Below are 22991 nucleotides of genomic sequence, written 5' to 3'. Positions count from 1 at the left end.
TTCGTTACAGTAGCTAATTACAATAAAATTCTACATGACCACGGACGATTTAAACAATAACGATATAAAATAGGCAAGACAACACCAAAATAATATTACATAAGTAAACAAAATTATCAACAGTGACGAGTAAACACAAACGATAACATCAGCCAAACCTTAAAACCAAGCAGTAAATAAAGTATTACTGATAAACCGTGCACTTGAAATAACATTGATAACAATAATCGATATTATATCATTCATTTTGTATAGCCTGTATCAGTAACCTCTTCCCACTCGGACCCACAACTCGTTAAAAATGCCGATCTTAAAAATATTCACTAATTTGCCTAAGAGCAAAATTCCACCGGATTTTGTCAACAAAATTCTTCCTGTCCTGTCTCGTACTGTGAAGAAACCTGAACATGTAAGTGATTTATAATTTTGGACTTTAAATACTGTTTGCTGAATGTCTATTTTAATTTGAATGTTTATTAACCCTTTGTCCGCACGGTCGGCTATACTCGACAAATCAGAACATGCTCACGATCACGAATATACAAAAAGACAGATTTGTATTTGTTTGTATTAAAGATAGAATTTGTAGCGTGGCGCAGGGAATATATTTTTCTTTATTGACATGCCGCCGGTCAAAGGGTCAGTTTAATGTGTTTGTGCAAATTTCATGAACGGCTGCACCGATTTTGAATGAATTTTCATGAAATTATTTGTACATAGCGACGCAAAAAAATGTTGTTTAGGTTTTTTACTACAGGTTTTTATTACACATTTTTAAAATATAGATTTGTGATAGATAAATATATAAAAAGATAGAAGTGAAATATTTGGTTTATCTTTTTACTTTATTTTTTTAAATATTGCGTAATCGTCAGCCGTGCGTAACATAATTTATATACAGTCGTTATCTTAATATAGATTATTATTTTGCTGAGATTACATTAAACAAATTTTTCTTTTCTTTGCAAAACGACTTTATATTTATCTGTTTTAACATTATATTATAATTAATAGGAAAAAAGTAATTGAATTTAACAATGCTTGCTGACTGAAGGCCCTCGCTACTACTACTTTTTTTTCACTAAAATCGTTTAGTATAGTAACATAATATTATGATATGACACATAATAATAAAAGCAAAGTTTCTATCTAAATGAAACTTATAATGTTTCGTCTACGAGTTAGTACTTGGCTTCGGCCCGTACTAACTCTGAAATCCAGCCCAGGAGCCGAGCTAATAAAAATAAAATATTCTTATCTCATTTCACAGCTCTTCATCTGCATGGTGTCAAGTGATTGTTATTTGACATTCGGAGGCAATTCCACGGCCCCCAACGCAGTGGCGACCCTGGAGTCCATCGGCAACTTCGGTGTGGAAGAAAATAAACTCATCGCTAAGGAGGTCACTGAATTCATTGAGAAGGAACTTGGAATCGCCAAGGATCAGTAAGTGGTTACATAATAGTATGTCTTTAAAAATGTTTTTACATTTAAAAATAGAACTAGGTTCCCCGTTTGTAATTTCCTAACTGTAAAACTGAGCGAAATTGCTACCATTATCAAAAGATATCGGTATTTTGGTACCTATGATGAAAACTGTTAAACATTAAATATAGTAAAGCTTACAACAGGAATCAAAAGTTCCATTTCTTGGATTTGCCAAAACAAAATCTACTCAATTCCCAAAATCACATCTACATCTAGATTGACCTTCCTAACTGAGCATTCAATCCCCAACTCACATTGATTTAAACACTAATCCACTTCAGCGCAGCCAATATATTCAATTAACTCAATGATTTCCCAAATATTACGCCTAAATGCACAACTTCAAAATGAACAATCCTTGTTAGCCCGACCGTTAATCCGGCCCGGACATGCTGGCAACCGCACTCCATACCACTCCTCTAAACACCGCTCATGTCATAATTAAAACGCTCATGAACTGAACATCATCACTAACAGGAAAATGCAACCAAAAAGCAATTGCTACTGCGAATATGCCGCAAAAATGTTATCATAGATTCCAGTCCATATACGCGTTGCGGTTTTGGAAATTCACATCAAAGCGTTCGCAACAAAACGAACGCACTCAAACAGATATTTGAAATGTATTGATGGCCCTCTCATAGGCACTAATTACAAAATACCTTGCTGTGATCCCAACCGCAGACTAGTTAATCGTACATGTAAACGATTAGAGAAAGAGCGATTTTATTAAAACTGTCTGTTCGGTCGGGACCATAAATCATTAAAATCATTAGGCATTAAAATATTTAAATTTCTCTAAAATATAAACCCAAAGTCAAAACATTTGTGTCAATTAATCCTAAACTAGGCACTTTTGAAACGTTAAATATACAACAAAACATTGGTACATGGACGCGGTTTCAGCTTTCGTGTCTACATCTGCAGTGAGATATAAACGATGGACGAAAGTGACGTATTGTTCAAAGAAAATAACAATTATAATATAATGTGATTGAATTTTATGATGACGAACATAGGTATACATCATCAGCCCATGACTATCCAATGTGCAATAAAGAGGTCTTATACATAACCTTGGTATGCCGGTTGGATACCGCAGTATCGGAGGTTCAAATTTATTTTGTGAGAATTCGTTGTTACCCTTTCTCTATCCTTTAAAATGAAGTCACTTAGTTACCTCTTACGACACCCACCCGGAAGAGTAAAACAATATTCTACTCACATAACATTTGATCATGGGCTTATAATTCAGTACTGTCTGATAATTTTGGTAATAAGCTTCCTGTGTCACAAAGGGAATATTTTGGTGATAATAGGCTTTGAATAAATACATAAGTATCGCTTGTAACATTACCAATGAAATAGAGATTTCCTATTATCGATGTGGAACAATTGGGGCTTATAACCGGTCACTCTACTGTCCATGCAGTACAATATCCATTTGATATGTAGGTTCATTTCATGTTTGAGGTTTTGTTTTAATGAACAATTTAATTGTAATATCGTGAATGTACTACCTAGTATTTAAGCAAAATATATGGGCGTAATTTCATTTAGCTAGATACACCGATAAAATACATATAAATAGAATATTATTATTCCACAAAGTACGAAACGTATACGTATAACGAGATCGAGACAAAGACAGTACGTTCGGCGCTCTAATTGGTTGGTTCATTTGGGCCGGCCAATTAGAGCGCCGAACGCGCTCTTGTTTCATTTTCGTTCAACGTAAAGCAAACTCGTACTAAGGGTACTGGTTGTTTTGAATGTTGGCTAATTGTACTTTTTCTTTACTTTTTAGTTTCCTGATGTCATTCTACGACAAGAGAGGTCGAGACATCGCGAAGGGCGGAGTGACTCGCTTCCCTGCAACATAAACTACACTCTTAATTAATCATCTTCATAATATGTTAAGTAATCCAATAAAATATTATTACGACTGCAATTATAATATTACTATGTAAATAACGTACGACACTTAAACAACAAGTTAGGCTTATAATGTTTTCGAATACAAAATTACAATCATGTAAATATGTAATTATGTTTCACAAATAAATATTATTGCTATTTAAAAATATTACACGTGTAGGTATATTTTATTCAAATCTTTTAAAGTTTGTAATGAGTTATGTACGTAACTGTTGAAAAATAAATAACAATACTTAATTTGCACACCTCTTAACACATATTTATGAAATATCGCAGTTTTGAATAAAAATTGTATAACTTTAATGTTCCTCGTTGGTCGAGTGGCTGCAAGTGCGACTGCTACTAATAGAATGGCTACCCATTGTGTAAAGTTCATTATAGGATTAACTGAATGCGCCCGCATTAGATGGTATTATAAGAGTATATACGTAGGGACTAAGTACTCCTATATATAGACAATGCAACATTAATTTTATGTTGAACATCAATAACTTATATGTTTGATGACTACATTACCATCCATTTCCACTGAAATGAAAATAAACCAGTACAAACAAACATTATACATTCGTACAATTCAATATGAATATTGGTCCGAAACAATTTTAAAATAGAAATGCATCAACAGTTCAAATTCCACGAACACAGACAGAGCACACCCCTTCCCCCTTTGCAAGGGGATTACAGGTAAGGTAGAAGGAGGGAAAGAGGGTGAGGTCTCCCCGGGGGGATCGGACTGTACCACGAAGTAATACGCGCATAAAATTGCAGGTTTTACTGAAAACTCAATCGTTGGACATGGTCGCGAATATTTCCTGCAGTTTTTTTTAACTCGCGACTGCGTTGGTAGCTTCATAGTGTACATTTTCTGTCTGACATTATTTTTGTGAGTATTCCTCACAGTACAATGATATTAATAATTGAAGAATCAATATCTAGAAGAATAAGTATTATAAAATAGTAAGTTTATTAGTAAAAATTTAATAAAATCCGATATTTTCCTAATTACTTTAGTAACGAGATACCTATGAGTGCATTTGTATAAAACTGCCAAAATACACTACTTACACAAAGTTACAGACAACGAAGTGTATTTTAATGAGCTTTTTATTTGAAGAATTACTCGTGTTAACAATGGACAATGCTTTTGTGACATCTAACTAAGCCAATATAAATACCTGTGGATGTAACATCTGAAATAAACAAATTATTCCTATGAATGTCACGTCCGTCATAAGGCCAACATTTGCGTGACTCATTGCGTAGAGCTTTGTATCTCCATGTCAATTACTGCTTCCATTGTTTTGATAACTTCGATGAATGGTTTTAAAAGGTAGCAAGAGATTTGTGCATTGTGTTTTGTCTTGCATTTAGTATTCCTTGCACCTCTGTTTTCCCTTGTGACATTGCGGCAACTATTACTAAATAACCTTACGAGAACTACAAATTTCATTTTTGATAAAATTCTTCATCCTAATTTAACGATCTATACTTATAATATATTAAATAAAACTCCTGATTTTTATTCTAGATACAGACACAGACTTTATTAACATCGATACTACTACTACTACTACTACAATTGTCATGCAACAATCATTCTAGATATTCTACAACATTCACTGTTCGTCGCCATTTTCCTTATTAACAATAGCTTTTAAAACACTCTCTCTAACAACCACTCCTTCTTCATCAATCCACGTAACTCCATTAATGTCTTTCCAGATCCCACTCTTTGTCATCTCATTATCAATAATTTCTTCTTCGTCTTCTTCCCAAGATACAGACTCGTGCATAACATCAACTACTGAAACTGCTTCTTCTTTTATCTTAAGTTTAGGTACTTTCTCCTCTACTTTGTCTATAATGCCAGTTGGTTCGGAATCCTCATCAGTGTTGGACTCAACTTCAGCTTCCAATTTGGACTGCTTTCTTTTTATTCTCTCTGCCCTTGCCTTCCATCTATCTAAGTTCTTTAAAGCCATTGCGTACATAGGACGTGTGTTAGGCAGAATTCTGTACAACATGCTGTAGCAAGCTACACATATCTGACTGAGGAAACCGACCTGTAAACAAAAAAACGTTTGTATAAAATAAACATTCGTTATGCTCTGTTATTTTTGTACATGATTGATTGTGATTGTAATACTGGCTATTATCACAACTGCATGTTCCCGCAATGCAAATTATTTTCAGAACCCTCAAACAAAAATATATTTTCGACCACTAAAACAGTGTGAATCGGCAGACCGCGTTGTGAATGCACTAGGGATTACAGCCCACCCCTCCTAGGGGTAGCGACAGGCGCGAAAACATTATCAGCCGAATGATTTAAAAAAAAAAACACTAGTCTTGCACAAGTACTGAACATAAGCTTCTTATGAAAGATAAAATAAAACAAAAGCGAACAAAATCTGTTAAGTGAGGTATTCCTCGAAGCGCAACTGTTTTGAAGCGCACCTCTCCAAGCGCACCTATTTTATTCCTCGAAGCGCACCCGTTAGTTGCGCTTCAAGGAACTATTAAAAATATTAATTTTTATTTCCTCGAAGCGCACCTATGTTTTATTTTCGACTAGAGAGGGGATGCTAACTGAAACTATCGATAATAAGATATCGATAATCTGATACACGTAGCGCTATCTATGAGCAAATAAGGTTAAACCTTTGAAAATAGTTTCTTGTCGATGTATGACATCGCAAAATGAAATGTTCCGCATGAAACCGCCAATCAACGACTTTTATTAGTTATTGTATACAATATTCAAGAACGCTGTACTCGTCGACCATAGATTGTTGTTTTTTACCCGACTGCGCCAGAAGGAGGGTTTTGTTTTCCGAGATTATGTATGTATGTATGTATAATTGTTTGGCATGCTCTGCAGCCTAAACGCCTTGATGGATTTTGGCTTGAGAGGTGTCGTTAGATTTGTATTTACTGTGAGAGTGACACTAGATATATTAAAATAATAAATTCGAATATTGCTCACTCTCTAGCCTGGACGACTTGATGGATTTCAGCTCGATAGGGGGCTCGTTTGATTCGTATTTACTGTGAAAGTGACACTAGATATACCAAAATATAATAAATAATAAAACTAAAAGAAAATAAAATAAAAAAAGGTAATTTAAAAACTAAAAAACCCGACTGCCTTTCTTTATAATATGAAATTGGGAAAAAACCCTAAAACAAGAATACAAGAAAAAAAAACATCTGTTGGACATTTCCCAAACAAACGTTGAACTCCAAGACTTTTATTCCGTTTATTATACAGTCCAGTTTTAATACTATTTTTAAATCCTGGTATTTCGCGTAACAAATTAATTTCCTGGTCAAGCAAATTGTTCAATTTTCTTTTATAAAGCTCGGGAAGGGGGTCCAAGGTAGACATGGATTCTTCATGAATATCATCCACCAGTTCCCACACAAAATGGCTACGGCTTGTCTGTCTGTCTATTTGTCTGTGTGTGTATGTGTGTGCGTGCGCGCATATGTGTATGTACACTGCTCCCGCGCCACGCGCATCACTTTTTAATTTGTGACAATTCACAAATTAAAAAGTGTACGTATTATACTAATACTTTCGGTTGAGGTCTTTGTCTACTCATTACGATCATTATTAAAAAAATTAACAATCTATGGTCGACGAGTACAGCAGTCGGGTAATAACTAATAAAAGTCGTTGATTGGCGGTTTCATGCGGAACATTTCATTTTGCGATGTCATACATCGACAAGAAACTATTTTCAAAGGTTTAACCTTATTTGCTTATACAATGTGATAGGCTTGAGACTTCTAACCCGTTAAGGCTGAGTACTACATCTAATTTTATCGACAAAAGTCGGGGGTCGAAGGGGTCGAATCCCCTCCCCCTAAAAGTTATGGCTATTTTAATATTTTCTTTACTTTTTTTGATATCAAAGGTTGTATGCGTCGTAGAAACAAAAAAAAACGACAAACGGTAGCTAATAACCTTGGCTAACTAATTCATTACTTTTTTTCATATGTTTGATAATGTTTTGGTGAGAAAAAAAATCATTTGTGAATTATTTTTACCGAAAAAATCACTATTTTTCAATATTTTCAATTAGGGGTTCAACCCCCATATTATTTTTTTTGTCGATAAAATTAGATGTAGTACTCAGCCTTAACGGGTTAGAAGTCCCACGCCTATCACATTGTAGATAGCGCTACGTGTATCAGATTATCGATATCTTATTATCGATAGTTTCAGTTAGCATCCCCTCTCTAGTCGAAAATAAAACATAGGTGCGCTTCGAGGAAATAAAAATTAATATTTTTAATAGTTCCTTGAAGCGCAACTAACGGGTGCGCTTCGAGGAATAAAATAGGTGCGCTTGGAGAGGTGCGCTTCAAAACAGTTGCGCTTCGAGGAATACCTCGTTAAGTAGAAGCGTGGCGGCCACGCAAACTGAATAAATAATTATTGCGAGTGCACTCATAACTTTTATCTGCATTTATGGCGTAGCTATCGAAGATTATGGAAAATAATAAAATAAGAGCTCGTATGAGAGCTTTCAATAAGTAAAAAATAAACAGATTTTATCATATATTTAGTGTTAAAGGTAATCTTGAAGTAAACAGAATTGCAATAAAACAAGTCTCCACCTACCATGCATGATTATAACACAACGTATTCTATAATCCACAAACGAGTATAGAAAAGGGATAGTGAATATCAATACGCAGATTCGCCATCGCCATTCGATTTTTATGGGCATGTGACGCGGCTGTTATAATGCCGTATTTGTAAAGTGTTCAAATTAGCTGAAAGAGAATAATGCGCTTTTTGGCCTAATCAATCTGTAATCTTCAAACACAACACTACTTCCCAGTAACGCAGTGGCAAATACATTTAAAGCTCCTTATTATATTTCCTACATCAATAATAACTAAGCTTTCATTTTTATAAAGACCTTTTATTGGAAAACGACGGTGCAATCAAATAAGTTGGAGCGTCTGGACAATAATAATTTTTCATCAATTCTACAACTATTGGAACTATTATAAAAACTAAGAATCACTGAATGGCGAACAGCTGAATTGATTATACTTATTCCTTTGTTGGGAGATAATTTGTTATTGTAAAGGTTCCTTTATGAGCAAAAAATTATAAAGATGCACAAATTGCACCCTTAAAATGAAGGTGACTTAACTCAAAATCCTATAACATTCGATTTTATAAACTGGCGTTTTAAAATATACTCTACAACCAAAGAACTAATCCATAAATCTAGTAAAAATCAATCGTATGTCATGGAATACGGAAGAGATATACTAAAATGTATTCAATACTAATTTTATGAGACTTTCTGGCTCATTTCCGACAACTTGCAGTTTTTGGATTCGGTCACTTTAATTCTAAAAGTGCGAAATATTCTAGGTGAAACCAAGTTCAAGTTATTAAAAGTAGTATATTCCCAAAAGCGACCCCAATAACAACGCTAACGTTACCCTATAGGTTACCTATGCAGGCTAAGTACGTATACCTACGTAGATATAGTCTGTCATCACAAATCGAGTCTCGATCATAATATTCAATTACAATCGAGAATGGCGGTGACTAACTACATCTCAGTTGAACATGCAACTCGATTAACGTTTCAACATGGGGAGTGATAGGTATGAGGGTCCGCCAGTAATCGAGGATACTCCGATAACCTCACCATTAAAATAGATACTAGTTGTTGCCCGCGGGTTCACTCACGTCACGTCACATTTAGTGGTAGTAGGTGAGTAGGAATATTGGTGATGATATTGCGTGTTTATTTTTTAAGGGATATGACGGTAAATGAGCTGATGGATCACCTGATATTAAGCAGTTTTCAGACTTTTAAGTAATGGAGATTTGGAGAATGGGGCTAAAAGACGGGGCGAGAGGATTGGTCAATTGGTCTTGGACACTTATGAGCATATTTAATTGTAGTTTTTACACTCTATATGCAATAGTAGTTAGAAAATAATAAGATAAGACAAAAATGTTCTAAAAAATCACAGAAGCCTATTAAAAAATATCAAGCGTTAACTACATAATAATATGCAAGAGTTGAACATAAAAACTTGCCCCGGGAATAATAAATACAATACATTAGAAGCTCTTTATTCGCAGGGTATGCGTTCCGTAAATATGCCGCGAATACAGAAACCGTGAATATGGAATGGTAATTTATATGGGGTTATAGGGAATACGTTCCTAGGTGACGAAATCAAGAAGCAAATAGTAGATAAAAAAAAATATTTAATTGAACTTTCTGATCATACAGATTGCCTGATGATAATATTATTATCATCAGGTTTAGGTCACACTAGGTTTAGGCAGATGTCACAATCTAGACGTAGTTGTAATAAGGTCTATTTTATTTTTGAATCCTTCTACTGACGCGTTGACAAAGGATAGCGAATGTATTTTTTTAGGTTACGCACCGATATTTCGATTCGATCTGCGAATAAAGAAATCTAAACCGCGAATATGGGAATTGGGTCGCATTTTTTCAATCCGCGAATAGTGAAAACGCGAATGAAGGAAGCGCGAATAAAGAGCTTCTACTGTATAAGCATCCTTTCAGTAAAAAAATATATTGCGAGTAACTTCCACTCCCACGTTCATCAATCACTATGTCGAAGTAAAATAATTGTGAACAGACGGACAAACGTAATGCCCGTTTATATTACTAGTATGTAAACATGTTTGGCTCAAATGACGTGCAGCCTATCTTAGAGGTAATTGGAAATTAATTGAGTACGCAACTACGCATCCCGATGTAGAGTAATTGGTAGGTAATTGTTATCTGGAAGCTATGCGCCACGTGCCTTATGTAATCCGGTGTAGATGGGACAGATTGATGTTTAGGTGTGTGTTAACTAGGGGCAATGTATAGTTTAGTTAAATGGGCCGACGTTCGGCCGCTATCTCACCTGATGGTTATGATAGGGCCTACGATTGTAACCTGTAAGGGTTATGTTTGAAGATGTCTTATTTTTTATTAATTTGAAGGTTTTATATTGTTTCACTGCCTCATAGATTGGGCACCATCACTGATGCGTCAGGTTATTTTTTTTATGATGTGAGCCGGTAAACGAGGAGACGGATCACCTGATGGTAAGCCATCGCCACTGCCCATGGACAACCGAACCTCCAGAGGCGTTACAAGTGCATTGCCGGACTTTTGAGGGTTAGGAATTTGAGGATTGTTCGGGGTTCGGGGAGTTTGGAAAAAGGGGTAATTGAGCCTCCAGTAACCCCACTCAATAAATCAAAAGATATTATTAGAGTAGAAGAATTAATAGTTTATTACACAAACGGAAAACACCAAATAAGTATATCATAAAAAGATCAAACAGCTAATTAGTGAATCGTTCCATGGTTTCGAGTTTCCCATTACCCAAAATATTATATCTTTGCTTTTTCGCCCTTATTATAGAGATGTTTATAGGTGTGATCATTAGTTTCATGTTTATGTTTCCTTTTGTCTGCCCACATACAAGTATCGCATGTTGGTTGTGGCCCTCAAAAACGCGATTTTCGCAGCGTTTCGAGATGAGAAATATTGTATTTTTTCCCGAGCCTTTTGATGCTAATGTAGCGAAGGGTCCGGTGTCTTGCTTTGCGAAAACAAAAGTTTGTACTGCCTATCTACGGACACACCTAATTCTTGAACTTGAGCTCGTCTTAGGTAAAATTTGTATCGTTTAAACTACCGTCAATAGAGTTTGGACTAAATATTATTTACGATCATTATGTATATTTTTTATAGTGTCCGACCGAAAGTTCGGTTTCGGTTTCGGCCGAGTTTCGGCCAAAAATCAAGTTTCGGCGACAATTTCGGTTTCGGCCAAAATTGGCCGAAATTTTTGCCGAAACCGAAACTGATTTCGGAAGTTGTCGTGCACGCTCGCCTAACGTCGTTTCTCGCAGCAACGCTTTGGCGGCCGCTGGCGGCCATGTTCGGGAATTGTCGTGCGCCGTAATTTGATTATTCATAACTAATAAACATTTTGCTATGACAACTTTATTTGAAAAAATAAAAAAATATTATTAATATTTTTCTATATTATATTAAATAATAAATCATTACAAGAAAATTAATATACTGTGTTTCCATTTCATGTCCTAATTAATAATAATTAATGCAGAATAATCGATAAAATATACGAAATTTCAGTATTCTAAGTGACGTGAGTTTCGGTTTCGGTTTCGGCCGAAACTAAAACCACGGTCGAATATTCGGTTTCGGTTTCGGTTTCGGCTGGAAAACCAGTTTCGGTCGGACTCTATTTTTTTACAATAGACTGCCTCGTTGGCCAAGTCGTTGCAAGTGCAATTGCCGGGCAAGGGGTCTCGGGTTCGATTCCCGGGTCGGGCAAAGTATTGCTGGGCTTTTTTCGGTATTTCAAAAATTTCTCAGTAGTAGCACGGAGTCTGGAAATGTGCCCGGTATATGGCAATAGGCTCACCTATTACATGGGACTTACAACATACATTGTGAAAAGTGGGTGTACATTGTACAGTGGCATTACGTGCCATAATGTGCACCTCTGCCTACCACTTTGGGGATAAAAGGCGTGACGATATAAAAAACAACGATTATATCGTACAAATGTGTTAGTAACTTTTTAGTTTCATGGCCCAACAATGTTTAGACAACATTGTCATGATGTTTTTCAAACTACTTTTTCATATTTTTCCAGAAGAGATATGTTTTTATTGGCACCAAGTATTATGTTCTGGCCTCCAGCCCTTGAGCCTATTAGTGATGTTTACCAATCACAACCACTTGTAATATTACATTACAAAACATGTTTTTCGTATTTTTTCTTATCAGTTTCGTTGTTATAAATAGTTTGGATCTGATTTCTAAACAATTGCCTACATATTCGCTAATTGGTTGGGTATAATGTGTCATCAAGGGGGTGTAATTCATATTTCTTTGTTTTTCTGTGTTACTGTTACCATGGATCTCATTCTTCCGAATTATTATTAAGATAGTAGGTTGACATATATTATAAGTTGTTCACCTTCATAGTAACAAAATCATTTCAGTGTAGTTATAAGAATAGTACATTAATAAATTAAGTATCATTTATATTATAATGTTGCACTTTTTATGCTACATATCTTAGTTACACACTGATCTCCCATCGTACTGTAAATAAATACAGTGCGAGACCAGCTTAAACTGGACTCTTGCTCGACGATAGATTTATTGTTTTACATACATAACTTCACGCCTGTCTCTCATGGGGGAGGGTTTAGACAATGGACCGCCAATTGATACGCCTCTTACACAACTCTTTCGCTTCATCAACAGTTATTTAAATTAAGCCTCACTATCGAATTGGGAAAATCTCTGTAATGGCTGTGTGGGAAGATTTCTACAATAAATAAATAAAATGTAAGTAAGTACCTGACTAGACGGCTGTTCATCAGGTTTGTTCCTGTCCATCATCGGGATCGGCTCCCTCCCTGCAGCTCTCTCCTTGTCCCCCTGATCGTAGAACTCCTCGAAGATCACCTTCACAGTCTTGATCTGAATGTCCCAAGGTTTGGCTGAAGCTGACAGGTCTGCTGCCGTCATCGATATCGCCATGGCTAACTCTCTGTCAGAGAAAACAGTATAATTAGATCTCAGTGACTTGTTTAGTGGCAACAACTTACAGACATACCTAAGAGCTATCATTTTTGAGAAATTGTTTATTTCATGACTCAAAGTTAGATTTAGATTTAGGTTTCTGCCATGATCGTCCTACTGCAGGGCAAAGGCCTCCCTACCCTCCTTCCACTCCTCTCTTTAGGTTTAGAGCTTTTTACTTTAAAGTTGAGATACAATTTTATAAAAAATAACATGTTTTGAAAATAACCAATTAAGTATGAACGATACAGTTATCCATGTGTTGGTAGACCCAAGTCTGTCACACGTAATAAACATTTGGTCAATAGTTTCAATTTAAACCCCCGTAATTATTATTTTAACGTAAATCACACAATTTTATAAATGTGAAAGTTTCTTTGTTTAGATGTTTGGATATTAATCACGCTGAAAATACGGAACGGATTTTGATGAAATTTATATACAAACACATCAGCTAAATACCCTGATTTGGGTGTTAGGATACACGATAACGCGGGCGAAGCCGCTTGTAGAAGCTAGTGGCAGCAAAATAATATATAGGGCAAGTGACCCGGTTGTGGCCATCGACCCCTTTGTGGCCATTTGGGCCTTCAAATAATTATAACTAAGGCATGGACAAATAAATTACTCTGTGATGTACAGTATTTTAAATATTGAATATTGTAGACCCTGATACCGTTGGCAGCTTCAATGTGTCAAACTTCACTTCGATGCAACAAGTCATTCTTTTTAGTTGAGGGTGAAATTGTTAAGATCTTAACAAAAAGGCTAAGGCGAGCGGGTGAGGATTTGATTTTTATTTTTTAAATCTTTGCTTATTGTTTGGATGTTTATGTTAATACTACACGAAGAATATATTGTCTAAGTGAAACTAAAGTAATTTGTCGCCATATGTTTCTGAAGTGAGGTTTTTAGAAGGTGGCCACTAATGGAGACAAAATTATGAATTTCTCCATCTTTGGCCTGGCATGGCTGGGCAAAACTGGTGTACATAGACACCCCACTGCTTCCCCTTTATTTTATCGTGGCTTTTTTTCCTTGGCTTTACATAATTATCAACAAATACATATTTTTCATTTTCTGAGATGCAATAAATTGCCTTCACACAAAGGGGAGGTCAGTTTACTTTGCAGCTTTTACCAACGTCATATAAATGTTGATCTCTTTCTTTGTAAGTTAAATTAAAGTGAAGTAATAATATTTCATATTTTCCAAACTAGATAAAAATCATTGTTTGTAAAATGTCCAATTTAATTAATAAATGTTGATTACTTTTATAGTATTTTTTGATGGCCAGAACTGCGCACGACCGTGGCCAGAAATGGCACGAATCTGGGTAAAAATGGCACAAACTCCCTTTTTTTTTTCTTTTTTATACAGTTATTTTTCTATTGGTCGTTCTTTAAAAAATGGGTTTTCTTAGGCAAGGTTAATACATGTTAAATGACTTTTTACAAGAAATATGTTCGTGATAACAAAAACTATAAGTTAAGAAAGCCTCAAAGTCGACAAAATTCTTAAAGTGGCCAAAACCGGGTCACTTACGATACCTAGTATAAAAATAATTAGTTTAATTATCTATCGTTGTATATGAATTCCTCACCTATGACTATGAAGATCCCAGTTGAACTGAGGAATGTCACCTTCGTGCAGCTGTTTGATCTTAGCCAGGTTGGGGAAGAAGGCTGCAAGGTCTGTTGCCAGGATGCAGTGCCTGATGTAACCCAACACCTCCTTGTAATCCTCGCTCGAAATGTGAGAGAAGATATTGTGACCGTCCTGGATAAAACAAAAAGTTTAAATCAATCATTGTTGTTGAAGAAATAAAACTAGGTATGCTCTGTTTGCTTTAGGTACGCTTACCGAGATCGAACCAAGGCGCGATCGTCCGTTGTTAAACGTAAAAACAAACAGGAAAAACCCTCAGTCTGGTTCTTAATATTAACTTAAACACAGTCGTTAAATGACAAATATCAAATTAAATTAAACTATTTTGACGTCATCTTAAAAATATTTTCTATTTAACGTCTGTGTTTAAGTCATTATCTTTCGTATTTTGCTATTGTAAACATTCCATTTAAGTATTGACGCAAATTAATTACCGTTTTCCTCGAAGATATTTTTTACACAGTTAGGGCTTTTTTCCACCACTGTACGCTATGTAGCTATGCTACGAAGATGCAATAGCTAAGCTGTGAAACTATGTGACCGTTTCCATTGATACTAAGCTATGTAGATGTGTGAGGAAGACGCGCAGCTCAAGATTGCGATGTATCGATCATAGCATGCATCTATAGCACGCATCTTTTCATATAAAAAACATAGCTTAGCTGAGTCCGTTTCCACCAGTAAGCTACATATGTGTACCAATGAATATGATTGGTGAAAACCAGACGCATCAAAAGCAACATAGCATAGCACATCTCTAGTGGAAAAACCTCCTTAGTAAAAACATTTCGGTGATTTTTAACAGAAAGAAATTCCAGCAAAGGTATTTTTGTTTCGTTAATTTTTCAGCAGAAATTCATTATAAAATCAATCTTTTGATAATTAATGGAAATATTCGCCATTGATATTGTATGTAGGCTATTGTGCAAGACTACAATGTAGGCATTACAGGTCGGCCATAATAATGGGTAGAGCTGGCTATTGTACAACGCATACGAAGTAATAATGAGGAGATTAAGTACTTCGATTTTGCAGAAACCTTTTCATATATCGTCGCGCCCTTTATCCCCGAAGGGGTAGGTTTTATTTTTTTTTTTTTTTTTTGATAGGGGGTAAAATCATCCAATGACTTTTCTCGCCTTGGGTGAGGCGAGAGGGAGTGTCAGACTCTTACTGACTAAAAACCACCCCGTTCCTTCACCTGCCTTTCGAGCCGGAGCCCCGGTAAACCCGCTAGGTAGTCCGCAGCTCCGGATCAGGCATCAGCCCTACTGGGCCCCATCTGTGGTGGTCTGATGGCTCTTTGAGGCGCGCGCGGAACGCGACGCGCCGCACGTACGGGTCTGGTTCTGGTCGGGCGGCGAGCTACCCTTGCTCGCCGTCCGCAGGCCCGCACTTACGGTGGCCGGAGATCGTCGCGCGATCCCCGACGCCCGGAGTGTCTCTCGCGACGGCTGGGGCGTGAGGAGGTTCGTTCTCTCACGCGCCCCGCCTCCTCCTTAGCTAGCATGACTGCTTCGCAGAAGGAGGAGACGGCATCCCAGTCCCCCTCGCTCCGCACCATGGCTTGTACCAATGCCGGACGCGAGAGGTCGCCGTCGCCGACTACATCCCTGAGGACACGGCGGTGCTCAGCCCATGCAGGGCACAGCGCCACCGTATGTTCCACTGTGTCCTCCGGACGGTCCTCGCAGTGATGACACCCGGGCGTTTCCTCCCGCCCAATCAGAAACAGGAACCTACCGAAACTTCCATGTCCGGTAAGCACCTGCGTCAGGTGGTAGGTGAGGACGCCGTGGCGTCTCTCAAGCCACTCCTCAAAGAGGGACTTATCGCTGCAATGACAGCGAGCCCAGCCCTCGGTTGCGACAGTCGTTGCCGCCATTCCGCCATGACGAAGGGGTAGGTAGAGGTGCACGTTATGGCAATGTAAACACACCTTTCACAATTTATGTTGTAATTCCCTTGTAATAGGTGGTGAGCCTATTGCTATATACCGGACACATTTCCAGACTCCGTGCTACTACTGAGAACTTTTTCGAACCCGAGACCCCTTGCCCGGCAGTCGCACTTGCAACCACTCGACCAACGGGGAAGATCTTTTCATATATTATGCTACAATCACCTACATAACTCACAATGTATATATGTAAAATATTTTGTTAAAGAAACAATACTCGTATTGTTTTCTATAAAGTAGATTTTTATGTGAAATTGAATAAGGGGAAGAGTTTCATATTTATACCTTTATACATAACTAGCAAACCTGGCGAACTCCGTTTCGCCACCACTGAGTTTCCCTGTTTTTCTGAATTTTCTTTGCTTTAAACCTGACGGAGCCCGAGCCCTTTCCAACGAATGCAAAACCGTGGAAATCGGTTCGTGCGTTCTGGAGTTATAGCGTCAGGAAGGAAAACCCGACTTATTTTTATATAATAGGTAACTGTATAGTTATTATCCCACCAAAAACATAAATGTGAAAGGCTGCCAAGTTCGATAATATTGGAATGCTTCGCCTATAAAAGAAGTGAGATCTAAATAAGTACCAAGTTCCATACACAGACCTCAGTTAAAAATGATATAACAAGTTGGCAAGTTTTCACACACTTTGTTATAAACCTACTAAACGCAATGAGTCAAGTATATAATTTTCTATTAAAACTTGCCAAGTTATATCATTTTTAACTGATGTCTGTGTATGGAACTTGGTACTTATTTAGATCTCACTTCTTTTATAGGCGAAGCATTCCAATATTATCGAACTTGGCAGCCTTTCACATTTATGTTTTGGGTGGGATTTCATTTATTTTTGTAAGGTTTATTTTTTTTTCTTATTTTACTTTACTTTGACTAAATACAAACCTTCGTAACGAATTTTAGGTCGGTACGACTATTGGAAGATATAGATAATTTTTTTGTTTTAGTTCCTTAGGGGTATGAATTTACATCTTCATTATTTTTAAAACCGACTCACACTTGGCCATTTTCAGATTTTTTCCTTTACCTTGACCTAAAGACCTACCTCCATGCCAAATTTCAAGTCAATACGACCATTGGAAGTGGTCTAGGTTTTTGATGAGTGAGTGAGTCAGTCAGTGAGTGTATAGTAAAAATAGCGATTTTCTGACGTCAATATCTCAAGACCTACAATAGGTACATTAATGAAATTTTGTATTTTAGATAAGTAAGTAGATCTCGACAGATAATAGAAATTTCATATGCGTAGATAAAATAGATTTTGAGTTATAGGTGGGTCGAATTTGGCCCGAAATGGTTCGTGTAATATAACCCACGGCCGGTGTGTCGGTTTTTTGCTCGAACTTGGCGGACACACTGCCGTGTGTCTAGATTAGTCAAAATCAATTGAATTCATGAAATAGGTTAAATATTTAAATGTTCAAATTGGGTTAACTATATTTTTACCACTAAAATATAAGTTACCTGCTGTAATATAGTGACAGTGATGTTAAAATGGTGGTGTTCCAGCGTGGACGTGGTATACATAGCCGCGAGGGGGGAGGCAATCTCACTCATGTACTTATTGGTGTAGCCACGGTGGTCCAAGTCGTGGCAGAGGCAGGCCACAAACAGAGCTAGACGCTGAAAGACAACAAAAGAAGAAGATTCAAAATTACGTAACGTTACGCCTTTTATCCCCGAAGGTGTAGGCAGAGGTGCACATTATGGCACCTAATGCCACTATACAATGTACACCCACTTTTCACCATTTCTGTTATAAGTTCCATGTATATGGCACATATACTCCAAAGACTCCGTGGTACTACTGAGAAGTTTTCGAAAAACAGAAAAAAGCCCAGTAATATTTAGCCCGACACGGGAATCGAACCCGTTCGGCAGTCGCACTTGCGACTACTCAATCAACAAGGTCATCAAGATTCAAAATTATATTTCTTAAAAGTTCAAAGAACACTAACCATTTTATAGTTAAATCGTTTTCTGTAATCATTCTTCAGAATCACATACATGGAATGGGCAACAGTCCAACCATGGTCAAAGTTATGGTACGGCACCGTTCTGTAATTCTTCTTCACCGTCAACACGAATCTGGTTAACGTGCTTATATCAAAACTGGCCAGGTCGAACAGGACACTGAACATCTTGATCACGCATTTGCACTTTTCGAATTCATTGAACTTGTAAGGGTCCAAATAAAAGTCATCAAGGTCCACTTTGATCGGTTCTTTGTCACTCAGCATAGCTGCGACCTCATTTTCCCTACAAGTATTATGGTAGCTCAGGACTTCAAGAGCTACTCTGTACTTCTGCTCTTTCCTCATGATTCTATCGTAAAGTCTGGCGTGATGGAGTGCTAGTCCGAAGAATGTGGAGAATATTTCAAATGACACCTCATCTTCATGTCCGAAATTGTCATCGTTGCGTTTGTTTACCATCTGGACGACACCAATGACTCTGCCTTCGACTTTGATTGGCATGCATAGGATGCTTATTGTCTTGTAACCAGTAGCTTCGTCTACTTCCCTGGAATAAATCTCTTGTTTAGATGTCTTTAGATAAGAAATTAAACTACAGAACACACATAAGATACTTCTTGAATTAAAATTCCTTACCTGTTAAATCTGTAATCAGAATAAGCATCAGGTATATTCATAGTCTCTCCCGATAACGCAACATGGCCAGCTATTCCCCTATTTATAGGCATTCTAATTTCTTTCTTTTCCATGTCTCTATCGTGTCCTGGCTCAAACTTTAGATCGAAAACTGTGGAGACTAGTTCGAAGTTCCTATAATCAACGAGGAAAAGAGACGCTCGATCAGCATTGACCAAACGTTGGGCAAATTCCAAGATCCTTTTTATCAGCTGGTCCAAAGAAACCATTTCTTCAAATATGGCTCTGAAAATTGAAAGTTTTTGTACCAAACATACACAGAATGTGACGAGTTAATTTTGTAAGTGCATAAAAATTTGAAACATTTTCATTTCTGCGAGAACCTCTCTCAGATAGAAATAGAACAAAAATAATTACACCGAAATTGTGGAATTTCTTTGAATGAGAAATTTCAAAGTTTATCTCCGCGCTTAAGCCATTAACTAATGAAGCATGTGCCACATAAGAACGCTTTTCAGAATGTGAAAAACGTGTAAATTATGTCAGACTTCTAATAAGTTTTTGCAGTAATTTTATGTGTATCTCTATTCTATTAAAATTCCATTTTTCATTTCGGCTTTTCAATGTTTCAACTACACAATATCTAATCTTTTATTACAACCAACATACTTAACGACATCCAAAAGAAAGTCGGACATGTTCCTTTCTCTCTTCTTGTCCAGGTATAGGTTGCAGTAATGTAACGCCAGACTGCCTAGCACTAGGAAGTTGGAGCTGATCTCCTCATCCACATCTTTGAACCTATCCTTGATCCTCCACATCTCTATCACGTATGCTGTCTTCCCATTCTTCGTGAGGATCGGCTGGTACATCACGTGGTTTGCTTGTTTCTACAATATATAAAAAGTTCAATTACTAATGTCAGTGACCTTTGGTCTTGCAGCTTATGATACTGTAGTGTGTATGCATATCTATGAGTGTAGTGGTGTTGGTGCTTAATTTGTGTTAGTATGATTTTTTTTTGTTTATTTTGGGTCAGAAACAGTCACTTCATAAATGATAAGATATTTTTACGTTATAAGAATTATTATTTATTTAGAAAATTCTCAAGCAAGATTAAGATTAAGAGTAAATAATTTCACTAACCACTACTAGTACTTACCACATTCTTGCCCATGGACTTGAACAATGCGACAGGAGTCTCCGGGAATCTGACATTGTCATCCAGTCTGGAGACACGACGACACGCTCCAGTCTTCGCCACTTCCAACACCAGGTACACCTGGTCAGCGTATGCTCTGACTAAACTCCTTATAACGTCTCTAGAGGGCTGCAATAAAAAGTTATTATGATTTTATTGTAACTTTCGTGAGACATACTAAATTCATTATTATGTTATCGGCTTACTCACGTATTGTTTTGACGAGGAACTCGACTAGTTTCAAGCCATGCTAAAGGCTCATATTCATGAGCAGTATTCCGCGACACTCGCCGCGTCGTGTGTCGCGGAATGTGAGTAAGCCGTAATTACGTGAGTAAGCCGATAACATAATAATTAAAAAGTTATTAGTATACTTTTCATTGTTTTCAACTAGAAATAATGGACAGAAGAAAGAAGAAGTGTGAATATGTATATTAACGTAACAGAAAAAGGCGAATCTCTAGCCCATATTCAGCTGACTACCTATAAGACAAAGAAATTGCTTATTACAGTCACCTTAACATCAACGACGAAGAATTGAACGAAACTTGGATGATCAGGGTACAGCTTGTAGACCCGGTGCGCGTCCACGCCAACTGAGCTGGTAATGTAGTTGGCCAGCTCCCAGAGAACTGAGTGCTCATTAGGGTCATCTTTGAGAACCCTTAGGAGGTCCTGGACAAAAATACATACGTCACACACAGATTAAGAGAGTATACTTAACTGTTGAAGAAGCCAATATCAAGGAGTGAATATAAACGTTGCTGATTTATTGATTAAGAATTTCACACTGATAAAAATCAAAAGAATTTAGCTTATTTGAGCTTCTAAGAACGAATTTGTAGACGCTTGTTTACCGAAAACATTTCCTTCTTGTTAAACTCCTCTGTTTTCTTGAATGTCATCATCTGCCTGTGATTGTACGTTGAGGGAGCAACCTAAAAAATAAATAAAGTTTACCACAAATGCCGAAGGATTGGTATAGATAAGGTTCATTACGAATGCTGCCAGATTGGTATTATAAGTAGAGTTACAGTACAAAGTTAATAAGTGGAAGTGCTCACATAATTCCTCTTTGTCTTCTTCTGTAGCCATTTCTGAATGACTTCAGCTGGAACTCGTTCTGTGACGTAGGTCTCAAGGAAATCTTTATTCTTATCTAAATACTCGGCCACATCCTGTTCTTCCGCATCTGCCATCAGACAAAATTGAACATTTAAACAACGCCTATCTACTTCTGTAGAGGGAAAGAACATCAAAGAACTAAAACGAATCACGTTTGAATAAATTAATGAGGGTTTTTACTTTCTATCTCGAGAAGCAGAATATCAACATAATGTAATCAACATCAACAGATCGTGATGACGGTCCACTGCTAGAATGCCTATCTAGAATATCAAAAAAAATCTTCTATATACTTACCGGAGTTTTACAAACAACCCGTAAATTCCTAATCCCCAAAAGGCCGACAATGTACTTATAACGCCTCTGGTATTTCAAGTGTCCATGAGCAATGGCGATTGCTTACCATCATGCTAGTTTAACGGCTTATACCATAAAAAAATATTTACGATCATATTTTGCTTCCGAATTTTTAGCTTTCCTTTCATACGAACCTTTAAAAGAAGTCACGGACCTCGCTTTGTTCCGCTTAGGCATACTCCCTGTAAACAAAAACACACGAAGCAATTAATTAGTACAAAACAAACGCTAATTAACGAATCTAGATGCAAGCTGCAGGTATTTCAAAATTAAATTCTGACGGAAGAATTTAAAAATAAAAAATCCTTTTCATTTCGTTTAAAGTAAGCGTGCATATTTCTGGCACTGCCCCAATGGGTAGGGTCGCTTTGTTTTCGCAAACATTCGTATTTTTGATGACCATTGACAATGTCGATGGTCATATCGTCAATGTTCAATCTGTTTGTGAACAAAATACTTTATTAAAAGATTTCTGGGTAATTAAATTACCTTTGACAGCTTTGTGAATTCTGTGCTTGTATTCTGTAACATGCACGGGATTATTGTGTTCATATCGAACGTATTGAGCGAGTAATCCTGCTTTTAAAGTGCTTGAAAATTCATCGATAGCTCTAACTCTAAGCTAGGGTTTTGTAACATGACAAAATGGAGGATTATGATATTAAATGCTTCTTTTTATTTCACCAATATAATTCAAAGATTTATTCACACATGACTTGTCAAAATATGAATGTAATGTTTCAAATGAAAAAGATAGTATTTTAAGTAGGAATTTCCAGTTTAGATTGTTTGAGAATAGCCTTCATAATCAGTCCTCCGCTGTTTATTAATATATTATGCCGTTAATAAGTCACCTGACGGTGACCCTCCAGGCATTAACATGCAAAATTAGATATATTGTAATCTATTATATAAAAATAACGCGCGAACCGATTTCCACAGTTTTGCATTCGTTGGAAATGTCACGGGCGCCGT

General features: G+C 36.9%; 2 protein-coding genes across 2 annotated transcripts in view; one reads left to right on the top strand and one right to left on the bottom strand.

Moving 5' to 3' along the window:
• The first annotated feature begins 240 nt into the window (after positions 1 to 240).
• Positions 241 to 3574, top strand: LOC118264784 (MIF-like protein mif-2). The gene is made up of 3 exons (XM_035577420.2): positions 241 to 409; positions 1271 to 1446; positions 3296 to 3574. Exons 1-3 carry the CDS (start codon positions 302 to 304, stop codon positions 3369 to 3371), a joined length of 360 nt encoding a protein of 119 aa, XP_035433313.1. The 5' UTR covers positions 241 to 301; the 3' UTR covers positions 3372 to 3574.
• Positions 3575 to 4840: 1266 nt separating this feature from the next.
• The window catches only part of LOC118264777 (probable 3',5'-cyclic phosphodiesterase pde-5), a 32255-nt gene continuing 14104 nt past the window's right edge, over positions 4841 to 22991 (bottom strand). The window contains exons 4-15 of the mRNA XM_035577409.2: positions 22151 to 22198; positions 21599 to 21726; positions 21392 to 21472; positions 21051 to 21209; positions 20496 to 20663; positions 20003 to 20223; positions 19334 to 19618; positions 18680 to 19244; positions 18186 to 18344; positions 14680 to 14855; positions 12852 to 13044; positions 4841 to 5492 (exon numbers count right to left, since the gene is read on the bottom strand). Coding sequence (XP_035433302.1) covers positions 5046 to 5492; positions 12852 to 13044; positions 14680 to 14855; positions 18186 to 18344; positions 18680 to 19244; positions 19334 to 19618; positions 20003 to 20223; positions 20496 to 20663; positions 21051 to 21209; positions 21392 to 21472; positions 21599 to 21726; positions 22151 to 22198 — 2630 coding nt within the window. The 3' untranslated portion in view covers positions 4841 to 5045. The remainder of the gene's footprint in view (positions 5493 to 12851; positions 13045 to 14679; positions 14856 to 18185; positions 18345 to 18679; positions 19245 to 19333; positions 19619 to 20002; positions 20224 to 20495; positions 20664 to 21050; positions 21210 to 21391; positions 21473 to 21598; positions 21727 to 22150; positions 22199 to 22991) is intronic.

The sequence above is a fragment of the Spodoptera frugiperda genome, chromosome 25 (genome assembly GCF_023101765.2).
Source record: "Spodoptera frugiperda isolate SF20-4 chromosome 25, AGI-APGP_CSIRO_Sfru_2.0, whole genome shotgun sequence".
Classification (NCBI taxonomy): domain Eukaryota; kingdom Metazoa; phylum Arthropoda; class Insecta; order Lepidoptera; family Noctuidae; genus Spodoptera; species Spodoptera frugiperda.
This window is presented reverse-complemented; position numbering and strand designations above follow the sequence as displayed.